The sequence below is a fragment of the Physeter macrocephalus genome, chromosome 19 (genome assembly GCF_002837175.3).
Source record: "Physeter macrocephalus isolate SW-GA chromosome 19, ASM283717v5, whole genome shotgun sequence".
Taxonomy (NCBI): domain Eukaryota; kingdom Metazoa; phylum Chordata; class Mammalia; order Artiodactyla; family Physeteridae; genus Physeter; species Physeter macrocephalus.
In genome coordinates, this window is record NC_041232.1 from 64,683,185 (window position 1) to 64,705,107 (window position 21,923).

Sequence of the window (21,923 nt, forward strand, 5' to 3'; positions counted from 1 at the left end):
TGTAAGTGGGGTGTTAAAGTCCCCTACTATTATTGTGTTACTGTCAATTTCTCTTTTCATGGTTGTTAGCATTTGCCTTATGTATTGAGGTGCTCCTATGTTGGGTGCATAAACATTTATAATTTTTATATCTTCTTCTTGGATTGTTCGTTTGATTATTATGTAGTGTCACTCCTTATCTCTTGTAACAGTCTTTATTTTAAAGTCTATTTTATCTGATACGAGTATTGCTACTCCAGCTTTCTTTTGATTTCCAATTGCATGGAATATCTTTTTCCAGCCCTTCACTTTCAGTCTGTATGTGTCCATAGGTCTGAAGTGTCTCTTGTAGACAGTGTATATATGGGTCTTGTTTTTTTATCTGTTCAGCCAGTCTGTGTCTTTTGGTTGGGGCATATAATCCATTTACATTCAAGGTTATTATTGATATGTATGTTCCTATTACAATTTTCTTAACTGCTTTGGGTTTGTTTTTGTGGGTCTTTTTCTTCTCTTGTGCTTCCCACCTAGAGAAGTTTCTTTAGCATTTGTTGTAAAGCTGGTTTGGTGGTACTGAATTCCCTTAGCTTTTGCTTGTCTGAGAAGCTTTTGATTTCTCCATTGAATCTGAAAGAGATCCTTGCTGGGTAGGGTAATCTTGGTTGTAGGTTTTTCTCTTTCATCACTTTAAGTGTATCCTGCCACTCCCTTCTGGCCTAAAGAGTTTCTGCTGAAAAATCAGCTGATAACCTTATGGGAATGCCTTCGTATGTTGCTTTTTGTTTTTCCCTTGCTGCTTTTAATAATTTTTCTTTGAATTTAATTTTTGGGCCCTAAGCCTTACGAGGGTCTTAATGGCGCATTCCTCAGAGGGCGATGCTGGCCACACTGTCCATGGGTGTAAGTGGGGTGTTAAAGTCCCCTACTATTATTGTGTTACTGTCAATTTCTCTTTTCATGGTTGTTAGCATTTGCCTTATGTATTGAGGTGCTCCTATGTTGATTCTAATGTTGGTGTGTTCAGTGTTGTCCCAGAGGTCTCTGAGATTGTCTTCAATTCTTTTCATTTTTTCTTCTTTAATCTGTTCCTTGGCAGTTATTTCCACCATTTTGTCTTCCATCTCACTTATTCGTTGTACTGCCTCAGTTATTCTGTTATTGATTCCTCCTAGTGTATTTTTCATTTCAGTTATTGTGTTGTTCATCTGTTTGTTTGTTCTTTAGTTCTTCTAGATATTTGTTAAACATTTCTTGTATTTTCTCAAAACATGCCTCCATTCTATTTCTGAGACTCTGGATCATCTTTACTATCATTACTCTGAATTCCTTTTCAGGTAGGTTGCCTATTTCCTCTTCATTTATTTGGTCTTGTAGGTTTTTACCTTGCTCCTTCATCTGTGACATACTTTTTGCCGTCTCATTTTTTTTTTTTTTAATGTGGGATTGTGTTCCTGTCTTACTGGTTGTTTGGCCTGAGGCTTCCAACACTGGAGTTTGTAGGATGTTGGGTAGAGCTGGGTCTTGGTGCTGAGATGAGGACCTCTGTGAGACCTCTGTCCGATGAATATTCCCTGGGGTCTGCGATAACAAAGTAAAAAATAAAATTAGACTAGGAAACTAACAGATATGTTAGAAAGAATATAAAGATAAAAATATAGATGAATCAACAACTGGAAGGTACATCAGTACCACAATAGTAAGAAATAGGAGGAGGAAGAAGGAAAAAAAGAAAGAAAGAAAAAAAAAGGCAGGGGGAGGCCTTGGCTGTGGAGGGTGAGGTCTAAGCAAGAGCGAGGTTTGGTGGTGGGTGGGGCCTATGCTCAGGACCCACAGGGCTGGAAAAGGCCCTGGGGGCTGTGGGGGGTGGGGTTTAGGCTCAAGGAACAGAAGGGGCCCAGGCGTGCCCCCCACCACTGGTCTCAGAGGGCAAGGGACTTCACCTGGGAGTCCAGCAGGCTGCCCGCACTTGAGTGGGCGGGGCAAACGCCCTCCTCTCCTCTCCTGCTCCTCCCGTCTGGGAGGGCTCCTCCCACCTGCCTCTCCTGTTCTCCCCTCAGCCTCCTTCCTATGCCCCCAGGACCCATGCAGCCTGGAGGGGGCTTTGAAGGGGGGGTATCGGCCTGGGAGCTCAGCAGGCTCCCCGGCCCAAGCGGGCCAGGAGATCACCCTCCGCTCCTCTCCCGCTCTTCCATGAGGGTCCCTCCCACCTGCCTCTCCTGATCTCCCCAGCCTCGGGGGTGCCAATCCTGTCTGGCCTCCACTTCTCCTCCCCCTTCAGTCCCCTCATGTCTTGTTCACTTGGGGGTTCCTCCCATCTCTTTGGGCATCAGGGTCCCCACCAGCAGCTGGCAGGCACCCTAGTTGTGGGGAGATGCTAACTTGGCGTCTTCCCACACCCAGGGCTTTTATTCTTGGGAGAGTGTTGTCCCTATTTAAATTTGCCCTACCTCTGTGAGGTGCCAGTAGGTGCATTAAAGGGTGAAGTGGAAAGTTTATGGGATCAAGCCTTCTCCTCCAGCCTTCTGACTCCCAGACCCAAGAGATCAGGCTTGGGCCAGTGGAGGCACAGAGAAGGCAAGCTGAGCAGAGCTGAAGCCCACCCAATACAGGCTCGCCGGAGCAGCGGATGGGTGCCCACCCTTCCGGGGTGAGTTCGATGGAGGCTGTTCTGAATTCCTTGGCAGGCAGCTGGGACTGAGTGTGGTTTCCTTGCTCCTTCAGCAAAGAGAATGCTCAGCTTTAATTCTACCCTCCCTCTGGATCTGTGGAGGGTCCCTAATTACTCTCCTCCTGGGGCAGCTGCTACCAGATTATCTCCAAACACCTTTAAGGCTTTCAAAGTCAAAGCCTCTCACTGGCTGGACATGACTCCAGCACAATGGGCTGGTTGGAGTAATAGCTGAAGAAGCCCAAAGGCCCCATGGTGGGGTCTAGACAGGAAACCGTGTCCACCCCTCCCAGTGGTGCCTCTGGAGTTGCCTTCTCACCGGAAACACCAAGGGACAGGGTGGCAGGAGGAATGGGACACTAGGGAAAGGGTGATTCTGGTCTTGTCTCTTACACTCAGGGGGTGACCCGAGGAGTGTCCACTTCCCGTCTCCCCAGCGTGGTGATGAGACAACATGCCCGGCCTGTACCCTCTGTCCCACCCACTGGTCAGCCTGCCGATGGGCGAGCCCCAGAAGAGACCATGTCTGATCACTGAAGACAACTTCCTCTACATCCAAATGGAACTGCAACTATCTTCACCCTGCAGGCTCCGGCAGAAAAGCCATTTAAGGATTTCTGTTGAGCCAGTACACTTACGGATTTATGAGCCCTTCTGATAAAATTGAGTCTCCACTCCTGGGTATCTTTAAAGACTTCTTTTTATTCTAGAAAATTCTGACTTTTGCCCCATCCACTCAACTAAAACTCTTCTGTTGAATTCAGATCACCAGTATTGTGCGGTGGGCCCCAGCGCCTCTCCCACTCAGACACCCAGGGCTCATCTCAGCTGAGGGCAAGACCTCCAGCCCCTTCCCGTGTCTGCCCCACAGACCCAGGAATGGAGGCTCCCCTCTGTTCCCATCCCCCCCTTCCCCAGGGCTTCCCTTGCTCCAGAGCCTGGCAGAAAATGCACTGCACCTTCCCAAATTCTCCTCTGTCCTGTGGCTTCTGAAACATATCAGTAAATCCCCTGACTTGAGGGACAAGTAACTTGAGGGAAGCAGCTAGTAGTTGACAAAAATCTGGCAGGTTCTTGGTTTTCATTCGAAGGTAAGGAAGAGCCAGGGGTGAACTTTCTCAGCTGTTACCATGGCCTTGCCCATAATTCTGGCCCTGGGGCAGCCTTGCCCATGCAAACATCTTTCTTTTACTTTCAGGGCAGGTGTTTCAGAAGGAAGCTCCCTGTGTCCCACTTCAGCTCCAGACTCTGCAGATAGGCAGGTGTTAATTATAGGGAATTCCTTCCCATAAAAGATTGCTCATTTACACATCAGAGTAAACTCGCCTTAAGTCACCTCCCCTCTGGGTACTCTGCTTTAGTCTTCCTCTGACACTCTCACCCTCTGACTGGAAAAAATTGGACCACTCTTTATTTATAAGCCACCCACCCAGATGTAAGCTTCTACAGTCTGGCTTGTCTCTCCTTTTTAGAATCAAACTTAAACTCCTAACAGATTACTCTTCATACAGCAATGTGGATGAGTCCAGATGCATTACGCTAAGGGGAAGAATTCAGACTCAAAAGGCCACACGCTGTGATTCCATTTATATGACGTTCTGCACAAGCAAAACTAAAGGGATGGAAAACAGTGGTTTCTAGGGAACTGGAGCTCGGGGGTGACCAGAAGGGGGCACGAGGGAATTGTGTGAGCTGACAGAATTGTATGTCTCTTGATTGTGATGGTGGTTTCATGATCCTACGCTTTGTCAAAACTCATAGAACTGTACCCTAAAAAGAGTGAATTTTACTCTTTATAAATTATACTTCAATAAACCTGACTTTAAAAAAAATTACTTACACTTGCCAGTCCTTTCTGGAAGAAGGCAAGGCATAAGGCAAAAGCTGTCAACTTTTCTAAACTCCTCATCCACCGTTGAAAGTGGGAACTGGATTTCTCCATAAAATCAGGTCTGTTAAAGAAGGGGATCAGTGGTTCCTCCAGAAGGTGCCCCATTTTGAAGGGGTTAAGACCATGTGAGACGTTCCTTACTCATCCATCCATCCGTGTTCATTGGACATTTCCTAGGAGGCAGACTTGGAAGTAGGCAATGCATAAATGGCTGTGAAACAAGATACAGCCTCTGCCCATGAGGGGTGAATAGTCTAGTGGTCCTGGGGGTGGGGTGGGTGAAGGTGGAACTGCAGAGAAGTAAAGAAACAGTAACAAGACAGGGATCATGGAGCTCCTGGGAAGGGGCATTCAACCTCATCCCAGGGAGTTGGGAAGCTTCTGAGAGGAAGCAGGCCTGAGTGTGAGTTAGCCAGGAAGGACAGTGGGTGTGAGGACACCCATCCCTGGAAAGTACACATGCAAAGGCCCAAAGGACAGAGAAAGGGGGCATATTTTTAGAATTATAAGGAGCTGATTTTGGAGCATCGAGGCTGGGGAATGGGTATGCCTTGGTCTTTTCTTCCTTCCTTCCACCAGTCTGAGGACCTGATCTAAAGAAATAAGTGCCACAGAGGAGAGAAAACTGCTGTAACTCAGGGCTCTCAGGTTTAAAACATAATAAATCTTTGCTCAACAAGTGACGAGATTTCAGATTAATTGATCAAAAGCTCCTGGGTACTTGGGCTTCCTAACGTTTCATCTGTTTTTAACCTAGGTCTGTGATACTTTTTACATCAGCAAAAAGGAAAATTAGATGCTAAATTGGAAATTACAACAGCAAATAACAAAACCATCCCTAGAATTTCTCATTGGATCCCCCTGGTGCTAATTATCTGACCTTGACCGCCAAATAGGTCTATTTTTTCACTTTAGAGAGACCGTTCCACGTGATTCAACAGACATTTCCCAGATTCCACTGTTGGACCAGCTTTGTGAATTACATAGAGAACAAGCTCCGAATTGCCTGGCTTTATTTCCCTATCTGTACTGAAGCACCTATGCTGTCACTATATCCCGTAGTGAGGGATTCCACTCCAGACTGCACATTGAGCAGTGGCTGAAATCAGCTAGAACATCTATCCCCCAAAAGACACTCTGTAGAACTCCCAGAATCCTCTGGGCCAACCAAAGCTGTGTCCACTCTGCCTTTTAGGGCTGCTTCCAAAAGCCCTTCACCCGCACCCATTATGAAGGTGGCCTCATCCATTCCCAGCAGGGGCCTGGAATCTGGCATCACGGCAGAATTAATTTAATCATCTGCACCAAAGCAACTGGCTTGATTTAAATTTTACAGCTATTTCTGACATTCAGCCACTGAATAAATCAAATTCCACTGTCTCATCGTTACTCTGTTGATGGTGATAACAAACTCAAGTATGGCTCCTATTTATCCATCTTCTTACTAGATGAGGGTAGAGTGCTATGCGTCGTTACATCAAGATGGGGTGGGAAAGCATTGCTTCTTAAATAGTGTCATCCTGGATCCCTTTCTACAGAAGAGAACTCCAGGGCCTCATAAGATTCCCCCCCCAAATCCTCTGAGCCCCACAAAGCTGCCTGAACCCCTCTAACCAGACGATCAATGGTAAAGGATGGAGAGTGAAAGGGGTCCTGTCTCCCTGGAAAGGAAAAGGAGGAGAGGCATGTGAGGGAGGGTGTCTACAAATGACTGATTACTGGAAGCCGGGATTTTGTCTTCCAGGGTTACCTGTCAGAAGGGTTGGTAACGAAATGGTACCGCTCACCACGCCTGCTCCTCTCCCCTAACAACTACACCAAAGCCATTGACATGTGGGCCGCTGGCTGCATCCTGGCCGAGATGCTCATGGGGAGGATGCTCTTTGCTGGTAAGCTGCTACCCAGGCCACCTTCCTTCTCCTCTGCTGTAGCTCAGTAAAAGGGTAGACACATGTTAATCACAAACATGCTAGTCTTTCTCTTGGACATTACCTCTGCAGCTTTTATGGCACTACTTGGAGGCACCTCATTATCAACCATTTCAGGCAAAATACTGGAGAGGCTAAAAAAAGCCTTCTGAGCACAGAACTTTCAAAATCAATAATCGTGTATATTCAAACACCTTGAGATTGACCCCTGAAAACACCCATCCTACATTTTCAGCCCCTTCCTCTCCTCTCCCTGCCACTGTGAGGCGTCAGTCTGGAGTGTTCATTTGGAGAGGGGACCCCACAAGTCTCCCAGAGTCTCTGAACTGAGCCTACATGAGCCCACTGCAGGGAGAGGCCAAGGGACTTGTTCAGAGCAGATGCTGATCCGTAGGCACTTTCTGGGCCAGCGCTCACAGCATCCACAAGTGCCTAGTGGCTCACAGGCCATCATGGGAGACACGGAAGAGCCCCGCCCTCGGCTACCAGCTTCTGGAAGACTGGGACCCCATGGGGATCGGTGGTAAGGGGAGGGAGCTCTGTGCAGCTGGGTGAGTCAGGGGCACTTCTTAAGGAAGATGGGGCCTGGTTGGATTTCACCTGGTGGAGGTAAATGGCAAGGCTACTCATGCCAAAAGGGAAAATGGAGGAACTGGAGGTAAGAACAGCCTGGAAGTCAGAGGGGGCAGCAAGGATTCAGACCTGACCCATCCCAGCAGTGTCAAAGCTCTGAAGCAGCATCAGTGATGGCCTAAGCATAGAAGAGGAGTTGAGTTTCCAAGATGCACAAAGCCTGAAGCTTCTTACAGATGAGGATCCCAGCATCCAGCATGATGCCTGGCAGGGAGACCACACTCCATAAATAATCATTTGTTGAATGAATGAATGAGTAAGTGAATGAGTGCTTGAACGCTCGACTCCATCCTGTCCCACAGACCTGGCACAGTCTGTCTTCCTCCCTCAGCCCAAAGGAGCACAGAGGCAGTGTGCTCATGACACGTCCCAAGCTTAATTTGTTCTTCCTGACTTTTTTTCCTCCTAATGGGAATCCAAAAGGTAAGACTCATTGCTAGCCTTAAAATTACTTCCTTCCCCAGCCCAGTAAAGGACATGCACAGAGGCATATGGGAAAGAGCATTTGGAAAGCCTTGGGCCAGGCTGCTCCCATCACTTTAGTGATGGCTGACTCAGGCAATATGAGACTGGCCCATTCCAGAGGCACAGGATGCTAGGGGAATGGATGGGGCCCCAGAGGCTACCCCTTCTTTCTACACTTGACCAAGCCCCAGAGATGGCAAGCAACTTGCCCACAGTCACACAGCAAGTTAGTGGCAGAGTGAACTCAGGTCCCCTGGCTCCCAGCCCAGCTCTGGTCCCGCTGTCCCAGGGCCCTAGAACGGCCCGGGAGCTTCTACACGTGCCAGCCACGTGGGCAGCATGCTCAACCATCTGGTGTTTACCTCCCCAGGGGCTCACGAACTGGAGCAGATGCAGCTCATCCTGGAGACCATCCCTGTGATCCGGGAGGAGGACAAGGACGAGCTGCTCAAGGTGATGCCTTCCTTCGTCAGCAGCACCTGGGAGGTGAAGAGGCCACTGCGCAAGCTGCTCCCTGAAGTGAACAGCGAAGGTACCAGAGCCCCACAGCCGAGCCAGAACCTGGAGGCAGCACTCTGGTTTCACCTTGGGGGGCTGGGGCAGGCACGCTCTTCCAAAAGGACCAAACAGAGTCCCTAGACACGGAAGCTGGGGACCCCTGGCAGCGGGCGTTTGCCCTCGCTACTTCCAGACTGAGTTCGGCCATCGGGCCACCCTCAAGGCGGTCACAGCTGGTCCTCCATACTCTACCCTTGATTTTGCTTCCTTTTCCTTCTTTCTCACTTGCCTCCCTCCCTCTCTTCCACCTCCCTTTATTTTTTCCCTCTGGAAAGCATGGTATGGTTTCATCAGCTCCAAAGCCAGACCCAGGCTCAGTTCCCAGTTCCACCAGTGACTAGCTGTCTGGCCTTGGGCAAGTTTCTTCTCTGCATCTCAGTTTCCTGAACTGTAAAATGGATATAATAATACATGACACATAGGGTCACTGTGACAAGTAAGTAAAATAGAATTTGTAAAGCCCTTAGCATAGGATAGTTGCTCCATCGTCTGAGATGTTACATTGCCACCAGCCTTATACCTGCTAGAGGCTCCCTTAGGAAACCCCTATATCAGGTAGGATATGGGTTTGCCAATTGTAAAAGAAACCCAGATTCTCAACAGCTTAAATAACACGTATTTCTTATTTAAGAAAAAAGAAGTGAAGCTTATTTCTCTCATATACTAATCCAAAGTAGATAGTCTAGGGCCAATGTGGTAGACCTGCTCTACAGTCATCCAGGGCCCAAGCCCCTTCTGTCTTGTATTTCTGCCACCTTAGGGTGTTGCCCTTACCAGCTGGGGGAAGGTAAGAAGGAGGGCAGTTCCCTTGACTTAACCTCACCTCCATTCGTGTCCTGTAGGCCAGAACATAGTCACATGGTCCCACCTCACTGCACTGAGGCTGGGAAGTGGACACTTACTCCATTGCCCCTGTGTCCATTTCTATGAAAGAGGAGAACAGACACGGGGTTCAAATTAGCTGTCTCTGCCACACTCCTCTCCATCAAGAAACCAAGAACTTGGACTAACTATTTCTCTGGCCATGATCCCCATTCAATCTGTCTCAGTTTCCCCATCTTTAAGGGAGGGGGGCAATTTGATTCCCCACAAATTAAGACTCAGCCCATCCACATTTACTTTGATTCCTAGGCCTCTGTAGAAATCCCACCATGTGACACAAGGTTCAGAATTCTCGGGAATTCTGGATCAGGGATGTGTCACCCGTGTCCCCATCCCCCAAACCACCACACGCACAGCAGTCCCTCGGTGACTTGGCTCTGAGCGGGGTGGGCCTGCCTCGCAGAGATCAGAGACATAAGTGATGGTCTAGCTGGGAAGATGGAGTACACGTCAGAGACGAGCATGCAGCTGAAGGAGCACATCCTAAGGGGCTAACGAGAGCTCTGGGCATTTGGGGAGGGGAAGGGAGCCACCAAGCACTGAGAGGGGTAAAGAACCAGCCTGGAGGACTGGTGAGGGCTCACATCAGCGGGAAACTGACTGTAGGAAGTGAAGCTGGATAGGTGAGAAGGGCCAAGAGGCTGCAGGGCTTTGAATACCCAGCTGACGTGTACAGACTTGATCCTGTAGCCGAACAGATGTTCACGAATGCTTCACCCTCCCAATGTGCCAGCTTCAACCACAATTGTCTTGTCTGCCACTGGGCTTGAAAAGTGGCCCCAATCAGCCTGGCCTCAGGGTAAGGAGGTATGGCTGAGATGAAACTTCAGTGGGAGAAAGGGTATCACGCCCACCTGCCCATAAGAGTCAGTTGGTGACCCTCAGTTTGTCCTGGATTGTCCATTTGAGGCCCCGTAGGCCTGGGAAGAGGTGGGAGTCCTCTCTGGCTGTCACCCTCAGAGGCTCGAAGGACATAGTCTGGGTGGACTGTATCCCTCCGCAGCCGAGACAGCCGTCACACCACAGGTTCAAGACAAGGGAGCAGGCCTGAGACCACGCCGGGGTGTTCACTTCTGAGCTCCACTTACAAGAAGAAACTATATCACAAATGACAGAGCTGATGAGGAAATCAGCTAATATACAAAACAGGGAAAGGAGTGCTCTGGGTGCAGCAGGGGTGAGGGGTGAGGGGCCCTGCCCACCTGCCTCTTGATCTCCAGAGACGCCCCTGAGAATCCTTCCTGAGGATCCCAGGGGCTCTGAGAAGCCCAGCTGGGAATCCACTGGGGCCACAGAGAGGTGACACAATTGTACAGAAGCCTCATTATATGAGAAGCACCAAAGAAAACATGTGGGAGGTTGAACTTAGAGAAAAGGAGTTGGTGGAGGTGGGGCGGTGTGGTTATGAGTCAAGGTGAAGCCAGTGCTGTAGCCGATAAACCTGAAGTCTCTGTGGCTCACCCGCTAGCAGTGTATTCACTGCTCAACTCAAGTTCAGACAGGGTGGGGGAACTTGGGGGCCAGGCCTGCGATGCCGGCCATGTGACATCTTCAACTGTAGCTTTCAAGGCTCCCCCCTACCCGCAGGGCACCAGCTTCCAACCGAAGACACGGGAAGGGAGAGCAGACACTCCTGCAGGAGGTTTTTATGGGTCTGGCCTGGAAGCGGGGTACACACATCATTTCCAACCCCTTTCCGTTGGCCCCAGTCACACGGCCACACCGAACTGCGGTGGGGGCGGGGGCTAGGAGATGCAGGCCAGTTGTGTGCCAGGAGGACAGGGGGCTTGCGTGGGACATGACTGCTGCCTTGAAACATGATGGGAACAGTCATGGGGAGGAGAGAGCATGCTGACAAGGGGGGACCAGAGCGAGGCTCAAGGGTAGGAGTTAAAGGGGCAGATTTAGGTCTGCTATAAGGCAAGATTTTCTAACATTTGGGCTTCCCAGAAGTGTCTGGGCACCTGCTGGAGGACCAGCCGTCAGGGAGAGGGAAGGGGAGATTCTCATCCTTACTAGAATCAGTGGAGCAGCCTTCGGGGCTGGCACTTTCCAACGCCAGGGTTCGCTGGGTCTTTCTCAATAATGATGATAATGGTGATGATGCCAGCCAATGTTTAGAGCACCAACTCTCTCACTTCCTTGTCAAAAGGTTCAGGGTAGTAGGTGGGGCCGAGTGAGGGGCTGGGAGCCCAAAGAAGGAAAGACTTGCCCAGCCTGGAGCTGGGTAGTGGCAGAGCTGGGCCCTGCACTGCCTGATTCTTCCCAGTCCTGGGAATCTGTGAGGCTGATTCTCTTTCAGGTCTGCAGCCCTGGGCCCAGAAGCACGCCCTGAGCCCCAGAGCACTGGGGAGGTATCAGAGTTACTGCTGCTTAACTGATCTTTCAGTCTAGGATTATGGAGCGGAACTGCATCCTCCTGGGAGGCCAGTGACCTTCAGAATCCATCGATTTCCTGAATCACTTAGTAGGTGGGGCCGAGTGAGGGGCTGGGAGCCCAAAGAAGGAAAGACTTGCCCAGCCTGGAGCTGGGTAGTGGCAGAGCTGGGCCCTGCACTGCCTGATTCTTCCCAGTCCTGGGAATCTGTGAGGCTGATTCTCTTTCAGGTCTGCAGCCCTGGGCCCAGAAGCACGCCCTGAGCCCCAGAGCACTGGGGAGGTATCAGAGTTACTGCTGCTTAACTGATCTTTCAGTCTAGGATTATGGTGGGAGGCCAGTGACCTTCAGAATGCCAGTGACCTTCAGAATCCATCGATTTCCTGAATCAGAGAGGTCCAGGGCTGGTGTGAGGGGCAGGGTAATGGTGCAGGCTGAGGCCCACCCGGGAGCCCCTCAGCGGGCACAGAAGCCTGGCCTTGAGCTCAGCTGCTTTCCTCCTTTTCCATGTGGGCTGTAACATGATTAGCCAAGCCATGATTTAAGTGGAGCCTCCAGTGCTGAGAAGGAATACAAACCTCCAGACTGGACTTGCCCTGAGATAACCCAGGGCTGAGCTCACAGGGCAGACAGGTGTCCCTACCCCCGCTCAGGACAAAGGGCACCTGTGTGCGGAGCTGACGTTCAGCCAGTGCACACCCACAACGCCCTACAGCTTGCTGCCATCTTGATATACCTTCATGCTGGTTGGCAAATAGCCACCGCACAGGGCTCCTGAGTGTCCGTTTCCACACCCAGGTTCAGCTGCCAGGTCCTGCCCTTGATCTAGCCACTGAAGGGTTACTGCCTGGCACAGCATGGGGGCTTCAGCCCAGGGGATAAATATTTTGAAAACGGCCTTTATTTGTCAAACCTCCAGGGGTAACATATGGTAGAAAGGGCTCTGGACTTAGGAGCCCTGGGCTGTCAGGCTCTGTCCCACCCACCTAGCTCCACGGCGACCGCTCTCACTGAGGCTTTTTGCTGCTGGGTCCTCCACCCACTCCAGCAGCACTCAACCCATGACAAACGAGAGTGGAGATGGAGATACCCCAGCTTTCCCCCGCCCCCGAAGGGGGACCACCTCTGAGGTGTGTCCCATGCTGTCTCTTGGAGGACCAGTGGAACGGAGCCCCAGGGGCTCTCAGCAGGAACTGTTCATTGGCACATCCTCTACTGGCTTCTTCCCCAATGCCCTACCGGTGCTTCCTGGCATCACTGCCACATAAACTACCTCCTCCCCACTCCTTGTCTCTGGGGAAATCCAGCCTAAGGCAGAGTTCTAGCCCTGGACCTCCTGTAACCAACAGTGGCCTTGAGCAAGTCAGTGAACCCCTCCAGACCTCTATTAATTCATTAGTGAAGTCAAAAAGCAGCATCTGCTCTGAATTTGTCCCTGGATTGTGGTGAGGATCCTGAGAAAGGAAATATCCAAAAGCCTTTTTACAAATGGAAAAGTACACACACTAGGGGGTGTCCCCATGCTGAGGAGTCTTATTCTGAGCTTGGCAAGGGCACGAATGACCTTCCTGTCCTGCTCTGCTCTCCACAGCCATCGACTTTCTGGAGAAGATCCTGACCTTTAACCCCATGGATCGCCTGACTGCCGAGATGGGGCTGCAGCATCCCTACATGAGCCCGTACTCTTGCCCCGAGGACGAGCCCACCTCGCAGCACCCCTTCCGCATAGAGGATGAGATTGACGACATCCTCCTGATGGCCGCCAACCAGAGCCAGCTCTCCAACTGGGACAGGTGCGGTTCCAGCCCTGGAGTCTGGAACCCACATTCCCGTCCTCCCATTTCTATTTGCCTCTGATCCTCCATGAGCTTTCCTTCTGTCTCCCAAGTTCTATAGCCCATAGGGCGCTTTCCCCAGCTTAGCTTCCTGCCTTTCTCTCCTGTCCCCAGACATTCCCGGTAGATGACCAGCTATGTCCTGCGTGCGTGGTCGGGGCCTGCCTTTGTGCAACACCGGCCACCACCAGCTTTCCAACCCACCCCGAGCGTACTGCACACAGGGCTCAATACAACGTTGGTCAAGCACTTAACGAGCACCCACAGCCAGAGCTCACGTCTAGTAGGCTGGGAATTTGCCCCAGAAAAGCAAAATGCAGCAACGCAAGACAAGAAAACAACGTGACGTTTACCACCACACAACACCTTCATGCCGTTCACATCATTTGTACCTCCTGAGACGCCAGTAAAGGGGCACCATTATTATTATTGCTCATTGACACACAAGGAAGCCACGGCTCAGAGAGGTTAGAGATTGGCATTGTGTCACACACCTAATTCCTGGCCTATGTGGGGCCCTCCCCAATCTGCACCCATGTCAGACACTGCTAAGCGATCACAGGACTCTTCCCTGCTAAACTGAGCTGGGCCTCAGAATCCTTCTCAACACAGTGTGCCCGGAAGTCACTACCAATGAATCAGAGTTGGGTAGAAGATACAGTTTTTGACAATCTCCGCATAAGCACACGTGATCTCTTAGGTCCCTTCCTGTTCTGAGGTTCCTACATCACGCACCTAAACATTTGGGCGTGATGCCCAAAGGCCCATCTGCTAATTCTGGGAGGAAGCACTGGTAGCTGCTCGGTTTAGAAATAGAAGTCGAGGGCTTAGAAGCTAGGACTCCGAGGTGGCCTAAGTGGGAGCGCTGCTGTTGCGAGAATGTGACAGCTAGTTACACAAGTGACAGATGAGCAGTTTCTCCTTTTCAGTCATTTGACAGATGATGGGTTTCAGATTAAGGAGGCTCCGAGGGAGGGTCAGGGCAACGATGCTATTTCGGGACAGGTTTGTTGGCTTGTTGTTGTTGATTGTTGTTATCAAGAGTTGCCAGCAAATAGAGATGAATGAAGACTCTCTCTTCTGCCACCCCCATGCTAGCCCTGCCCTTGACTGTGGTTCCTGCAGCCCCTCCTCCTCCACTCCACAGCATCTGGGGGCACGGAGCATTGGCTCTGCAGGGTTTGTCCTCTGCTTATCATGGCTATGGCACGGCGTTGGTGTCAGGAAGACTGTAGCAGGGTTTCTTTGGCCCCTGCCCATCAACTCTGACCACTTCTAAACCTGGTGCTCCTCTACTGCTGACCTTTCCCATCACACCTGCATAAGGAAGGCGGATGACAAAGGCAATGACAAACCCCTTCCCACAGGCCCTGCTGCTTCGGGCAAACTGCTTACCTCTGAACGCTAGTGTCCTCATCTATGAAGCAGGTGGTAGCACTCACTCCACAGGGTTGCCTGGAGACTGCAGACACCTTAACATCTGGCCCTTGGCGTGTAGCAGCCAAAGGTGACGGGCTTCACAAGTTCTTCCTCCTGGAAATCCCTGCAATTTCAAGGACCCTCATGGGAGGAGGCAGTGTTCACCTCTAGGAGTGACTCCTACCTTAATGGCATCACTGGGAGGGTGGGTAGAACTGGCACCTTCCTGGGCCTCGCAAACCACAAGGCGTGGACTGCAGCTGCCCGCCTGCCCAGTCACACAGCCAAACCTGCCTGTCCTTGGTTTTTCCTGTGTGAGCACTAGGTCTCCCGTGCTGGGAGCGGCTGGCTGCTGCCTGAGGCTTCCCTTGGGCTCCCGCCCCTCCCCGCCCCCTCAATTCTGCATACAACACCTGGCGCAGGGAGGGAGGGCTCAGCCCAAGCTGATGGCCTGCCCACCTGCCCTTCATTTGCTCTTTGGCTAGCGGACTTTGCTCTTCAGGGCTGCAGGACAGTTGACGGAGGGCAGAATTCCAAGGATCTCTGGCCTCTCCGGAGGGTGTCTGTAATCTTTCAGTACGCCCTGCCTGCTCAGCATCTATGCAAGGTGCTGCAGGGCCTCCAACCAGATCCACTACGGCAGGGGTTCTTAGCCCTGGCTAGAACTTAGAAACACCTGGGGAGGTCTGAAAACCACGCAGATGCTGGGCCCCTCCCTGGACCTCCTGAATCAGCATTGGAGATGTGGGGCAGGCATGGAACTTTATTTTTAATCCCCCCCGCAAGTGATTCGAATCTGAGCCAAGGCTGTGAAGCCCTCGTGAGGGCCCTGCTACTCAAAGTGTGGGCCAGGGACCAGCAGCATTGGCATCCCTGGGAGCCTGTTAGAAATGCAGACTCTCAGACCCTACCTCATCTACTGGATCAGGGTCTGCGCTTCAACAAGGTCCCCAGGTGATTTGTGTGCACATCAAAGTTTGAGGAGCACTGCAATAGGTGGATCCACTAGAAAGTACCATTACATGAGGAGAGGGATTTTGTTTTGTTCCCTGCCGTGTCTGGTAATGCCCAGAACAGCGCCTGGCACATAGGAGGTGCTCAAGAAATATTTGTAGGATATTCAATGAATACAAAAGGATATAAGAGTTAAGCCGGGCAATCAGTCCTTCTACCTGAGCCCTGGAGGTTCACCGTTACTTTGTCCCATCACCCTCCCACCTTGGAGGGACTGGGAAGGAATGGAAAGCCGGCCTGTGGGTGGCAGACAGGGATCAGGGGGGTTGGCTCCCCCCACAAAGCCAACCCGGTTGGAAGGGTCTAATCGCCATCTTGTCTTACCCTTGCAGGTACCCTGTGAGCCTGTCGTCGGACCTGGAGTGGCGGCCCGACAGGTACCAGGACGCGAGCGAGGTGCAGCTCGACCCGCGCGCGGGCTCGGCGCCGCTGGCGGAGGACGTGCAGGTGGACCCGCGCAAGGACTCGCAGAGCAGCTCGGAGCGCTTCCTGGAGCAGTCGCACTCGTCCATGGAGCGCGCCTTCGAGGCCGACTACGGGCGCTCCTGCGACTACAAGGTGGGGTCGCCGTCCTACCTGGACAAGCTGCTGTGGCGCGACAACAAGCCGCACCACTACTCGGAGCCCAAGCTCATCCTGGACCTGTCGCACTGGAAGCAGGCGGCCGGGGCGCCCCCCACCGCCGCGGTGGCCACGGTGGCGGCGGACGCGGGGGCGCGCGACGAAGAGCCGGCCAGCCTCTTCCTGGAGATTGCGCAGTGGGTCCAGAGCACGCAGGGCCGCTCCGAGCGCGCCAGCCCGCCCCGCCACGGCCCCGAGCGCCGCCTGTCGGCCTCCCCACCCGGCCGTCCGGCCCCCATCGACGGGGGCGCCAGCCCCCAGTTCGACCTGGACGTGTTCATCTCCCGCGCCCTGAAGCTCTGCACCAAGCCCGAGGACCTGCCGGACAATAAACTGGGCGACCTCAACGGCGCGTGCATCTCCGAGCACCCTGGCGAGCTCGTGCAGACTGAGGCCTTCTCCAAAGAAAGGTGGTGAGGGCGTTGGAGGGGTGCTCCAGGCCATCCCGAAGACCGTCCTGGGTAAAGCAGGGCCTGGCAGGAGGGGGCTGCCTCCCTGGCATCTCCACCACCCCTGCCGCCCTCTCTGCTGCCTTGGGGTTAGCAGAACACAGGAAGGATCCGAGGAGCGAGAGGAATGTCCATTTCTTAAACTGCCTTAATAACTAGCCTTTAACCTCTGGGAGTGGGTTTGAACAGGAGCCGAGATTGGGGGTTGATCACTTTCCCAGTGAGGAAGAGGCCCTTGTGTTTTTATAAGTGGCGGTGTACAGGGCAGAAGCATGTCTTAGCAGTCTGCAGGCCCCACCTGGGTGGCTGTGTGCAGTGGAAACTTGCAGGCAGAGTGTTGGAACCACCTGGCCCAACTAGCCTCAGCTGACAGATGTGGAAGGACAGTGAGGCCCAGAGAAGCAAAGTGACTATAAGTTCAGGGCCTAGTCAGTGTCAGGGCAAGCCTTGAATCCCAGGCCCCTGGCCCCCAGGCCAGTGTCTGTCCACTAAACAGTGTCTTCCTCTACTGGCGTCACTCTGGCTTTTTGCTCAGAAAACTTGGTTCAAGATGTTTCTTCCCTGTCCATTACCATCTGACCCATTCTACGTGCTTTTACTCAGAGCAATGCCCCCTGAACTCTGAAACTGGAAACTGAGCCAGCTTCTTTCCCCTAGTCACCAAGCATATTTTTTTCTGGCTCCTCAAGTACGTCAATATTCCCATCTGCCTCACCCCTGTAGTATTTGCCTCACCCCTGTGTGGTCTGAAATCTTGGTTGCAGACCAGACCAGTTTGGGCTCTGTGGGTAAAATAACCCATTCTCCCAGGCTTGTGCACACACCTTTTGCAGAACTTCCTATGCACTTTCCTGACACACGCACAGACACAATGACACAGCTCCTGCTCCCGAGGGAATGTCATACACGGGTGAGTTTGAAGACAGCAATTCCAAGAATCCCTCCAGCCTGCCCCACACCCCAACCCCCACACTCATAGCCCCGCTCCAAGCCTACCTTGGGAAGTCATGTTCTCGGCATGAATTGCTCATTTGGAGAAAAGCAGCACGGTGCCCGCCTAGAGCAAATGTGTTAGGCGAGAAGATTTCACACAGGGCCCATCCGACTTCATTAATACTGCCCTTGATTTTGATCATCCATTTAGCCCCGGCAAAGAGCAGGCCCTGAAGAAACGCATTGGAGAGCAAGAGGCCTTGGGGACAGGGAATCCAGAAAGGTAGGAAGGTATGAAAGGTGGAGTGCCAACATCGAGGGCCCTCAGGGGTCAGGCACCAGCATGGGGACCCCACGACAAAAGAAAGGACTCGAGGCCACCATGTCCCTCCTAGCTTAGGCCAGGATGAGTTCGGAGCATGCCAGACCAGAGGTGCACTTGTACACAGAGCCTGGGGTGGGACAGTGTGTGGGCACAGCAGGCCCTCTTGCAGAAGCATGGAGCCCAGTCCCCTGGAAATGCTCTGCCATTTCCACAATGGCGTTCAGCTTCCCCCAAAGATGCCCACAGGAGCCAGTCTGTAAACAGAGGATTCCTCAGTGTTGATCTTAGGCTGGGTTCACCCTCATCTCAACAGCACCTTAAATCTAATCAGCTAACTAGGATCTGTGCATTGAAACCTGCAACACGTTAGAAACATATTTAAAAACAACCATACTGACCAATTTTTAAATGAAAAATATGAAGTGTCTGGGTTTCTTTTCTTTTCTTTTTTTAAAGAAAAGGAAATGTACACCACTCCTCATGTGCCATTTGTCCTCAAAGGGCGGCTTTACTTTTTTGGTAAAGGAACAAGCTGCTGATCTTGACCAGGAGTTCATATATAATTGTTATTACAGAGGAATTGCTATTACTTACTCATGTTTTAAAAAAATCTATTAAACATTATTAAACTTGATCAGGATGGGCCAAATAAAGCTTTATTGGAACATAGATTCGTTTGTTCATTTACTTACTCTCTCATTCATTTACACATTATCTGATCCTGTCTTTAATAGCAGATGAGCCATTGGAGCCTGGCTGGCTTCTCCCTGCACCCATGAAGGCCAGCGTTTTGAGGGTTTGCAGTTGCAGAGGAGGCGAGGGGAGAATCTACACAGATTGGTAGAAAGGGAAGACATTCCAGAATCACCTGGGTCAGGCCCAGTGTCCATATAGTAGATTTCAAACCAACTTTTGGAACCAATTCCAAACCTTCTGACCAAGGCTGGTCCTTGGTCCGATAGCTTCTTCCTAGCTTGGGGCTCTATCAGTAAGGAAAGTCAAATGGGGCACTGGCTCAGTTTCCTTCAGAAGCAAACTCTGAGACAAAGAATAAAGTGCAAATTATTTGGGGGTGGGAGGAATGACCTCAGGAGACACTGAGAGGCGATGGGGAAGTGATGGGGAGGGGAAAGAAGCCAACAAAGGGTGCATGTCACCACTGTGGGCAAAGCAGCTTCATTCCGGTGTGGAGCTCCATTAGGCAGAGCGGAACATCCACCTCAGGGCCTTCCCACCCTGCCTATCTTTGGCTGATGAACACACTCCTGGCTGTTACTTCCCCAGCACTTCTGGCCTGTTCTGCACTGCAGCACAGGCTCCAGTGGACAGAGAAAGGCCACAGGCAAAAGGACACAGGTGCTGGCAGGTGGAAGTTGGAGTGGCATGCACAGAAAGATGAGGACAAAGGGGACCTCGGTAGAGCGCCAACTACACCCACAGGTGTCAACAATGGGATTTAATGTTGAAAAGTGTTCAGGACGCAGACAGAGAACACCACCTAGTGTTGGCAATACACTCAGGTTTTCTCAACCCTTCCTATCCCCTCCTCCCAGCCTATAACAATTCAAACTGGTCGCAGGGCAGGAAGCTGCACTTTCATAAAGCTTCAGCAAGTAGAGGTGAAAGAAGCTGGAGGTACTACCTAGGCTGGGTTGCTACCTAAGCTACCCGTGGCTTTTCCTCTCAACCTCCTAAACATCCCAAGCCCAGCATCAGTGTCCCAGCCATTGGCCCACTCATCAAACTCTGGCATCAGTAATCCCTGTCACTGTCGAGAAGATTTGGTGTCAAACCAGTGGGGGTCTTTGTGTCAGAACCTACTGGCAGGCCTGTGGTGCGAGCGCAGGAGCTCTTTTCTTGCCTGTGCGTAGGGCCACTTTGATCCTTGAGGCCTGAATTTTGCTTTTTACACTAAGGACTTCACGAAGACCATAAAACACCCTTCCAGACTTTGACATTCAGAGTTCAAGTTACTTAGTCTCCACTGATGTCTCTTTCTTGCTCTGCACATTCTTGACTAACAGGAATGTTAACACTCAATATGCCTTGTTACTTTAGCACTCAGTGGCTAACTCCCATGGGAATGACAATGTGGGATCAGATTGGCCCTTGGAGCACCTACTCCACCCAGTCCCTCTGGTCAATCTTAGTTGACAGGCTTGTTGCAAACAGGCTCTGTTATGGGAAAGAACAAGCATATGAATGACAAGTTTGTGTCTAAGAGCAAAACCTCCCATCCAACAATTGTTCCACCCTCTGTCTGGACCAAAACAAGGCTTACATCTTCTCCACTTTAATTCATGGGTTCAGAATTAAGATAGAGATTTAAATGACTGAGAAATTCCTTTGCAGAAACAAGGACACTGTGAGCCACGCTGAGATGCATCAAAATATGGTTGTAGGGGTCCCAATGGCCATCAGAGCTTAGTCACTACCGTCTTGGCTTGGTTCTCGGGAATCCTGGGATGGGGATTCCTGAGTAAATGATTGATGGAGGGGATGCCTGAAGACAAGGGGAGTATGGGATGCAGATTAGGGCTGGGGAAGAACACTCAGCAAGAACATGGTCCAGGCTAAAAACCAGCTTCAGCTCCACCCCACAGAGAGCTCTGGAGCACAAACTGCACCATGGAATTGACCCCACCTTGAGGAAAAGAGGACAGCATTTTGTGCCTCCATGTCAGCCAGTCACGGGTTGCAGGCTGTGAGGGTAGGGTGGAGGAGAACCTATTCACCGAAAGCAGCTCTCCTAGGAGCAGCCGTGAGCCATTCAGCAGCCAAACCCACAGCCACTGGGCAATTGGCAGACTCACTGCTGAAGGGGCCCTATCTGGGTAGGGTACCACCCACATCACAGAGCACTGCACTAGTCACTATGGGGGATAAAGAGGGAGAAAAGGGCACCGCCCAGCAGACTTTGATGGTTTGAGTGGATAAATGGGGCAACTATATAAAACCTCTGAGGTGCAAATAAGAGACCTTCAAAGTTCCCCACCTGGTGAGCACTCCAAGGCCCAGTTCCAGCCCTTTCGTTATACATTTCCTGCTGTTAACTTTCCCAAAAGCAACCTCTCCACCACTGCCCCCTACCATGGAACTCTCAGCCAAGCCACCCTCAGGCTTGATAATTCACAGCAAGATGGACTCACAGGATTCAGAGAAGCTGTTATACTCACGGTTATGGTTTATTACATGAAAGGATACAGATCAGCACAGGGAAAAGGCACATGAGCTAAATCCAGGAGAAGCCAGGTACAAGATTCCAGGTTTTCCCTCCCAGTGGAGTTGCATGGGGACATGCTTCATTCTCCCAGCAGCAATGTGTGACAACACACGTGAAGTATTATCAACCGGGGAATCTTACCTGAGCCACAGTGTCCAGGGTATTTACTGGGGTTCAGTCATATAGGACTCTGGACTGATCTATGCTACTCAGTCTCCAGCCCCCCAAGAAGTCAAACTGATACAACATGGCCCAGAGCCTCAGACATACAAAACATTCTTATCAGGCAGGGTATTCCTAAGGCTCAGAGATTATCTCTCAGGGGCCAGTCAGGGGCCAGTGCTTCTGAAGATAGGCCTTCCTCTGGAATGTACAGTTGATCCTTGAGCAACAGGGGTTTGAACTACATGGGTCTACTTATATGTGGATTTTTTCAATAAATGTATACTACTGTACTACACAATCCACAGTTGGTTGAATCTGCAAATCTGGAACAACTGATAGAGAGGGCTGACCATAAAGTTATATGTGGATTTTCTACTGTGTAGGGGTTGGTGTCCCTAATCTCCATGTTGTTCAAGGATCACCTGTACTAGGCCCTGCTGACTTAACCCTCTACTGCATGGTGACATTGAATACATTTGTGTCTCCTGCAATTCTAGAGTCACGTGAGAGTTTGTCTAATGTGAACATTACAGCAAAGCTGAGGCAACACAGCTGCTT

At 51.3% G+C, this 21,923-nt stretch overlaps 1 protein-coding gene across 1 annotated transcript in view; it reads left to right on the forward strand.

The window, feature by feature from the left end:
* MAPK4 (mitogen-activated protein kinase 4) overlaps positions 1-16,687 on the forward strand; it is a 75,852-nt gene extending 59,165 nt beyond the window's left edge. The window contains exons 2-5 of the mRNA XM_024132322.1: positions 6,283-6,427; positions 7,935-8,096; positions 12,973-13,174; positions 15,982-16,687. Coding sequence (XP_023988090.1) covers positions 6,283-6,427; positions 7,935-8,096; positions 12,973-13,174; positions 15,982-16,687 — 1,215 coding nt within the window. The remainder of the gene's footprint in view (positions 1-6,282; positions 6,428-7,934; positions 8,097-12,972; positions 13,175-15,981) is intronic.
* Positions 16,688-21,923: the final 5,236 nt, after the last annotated feature.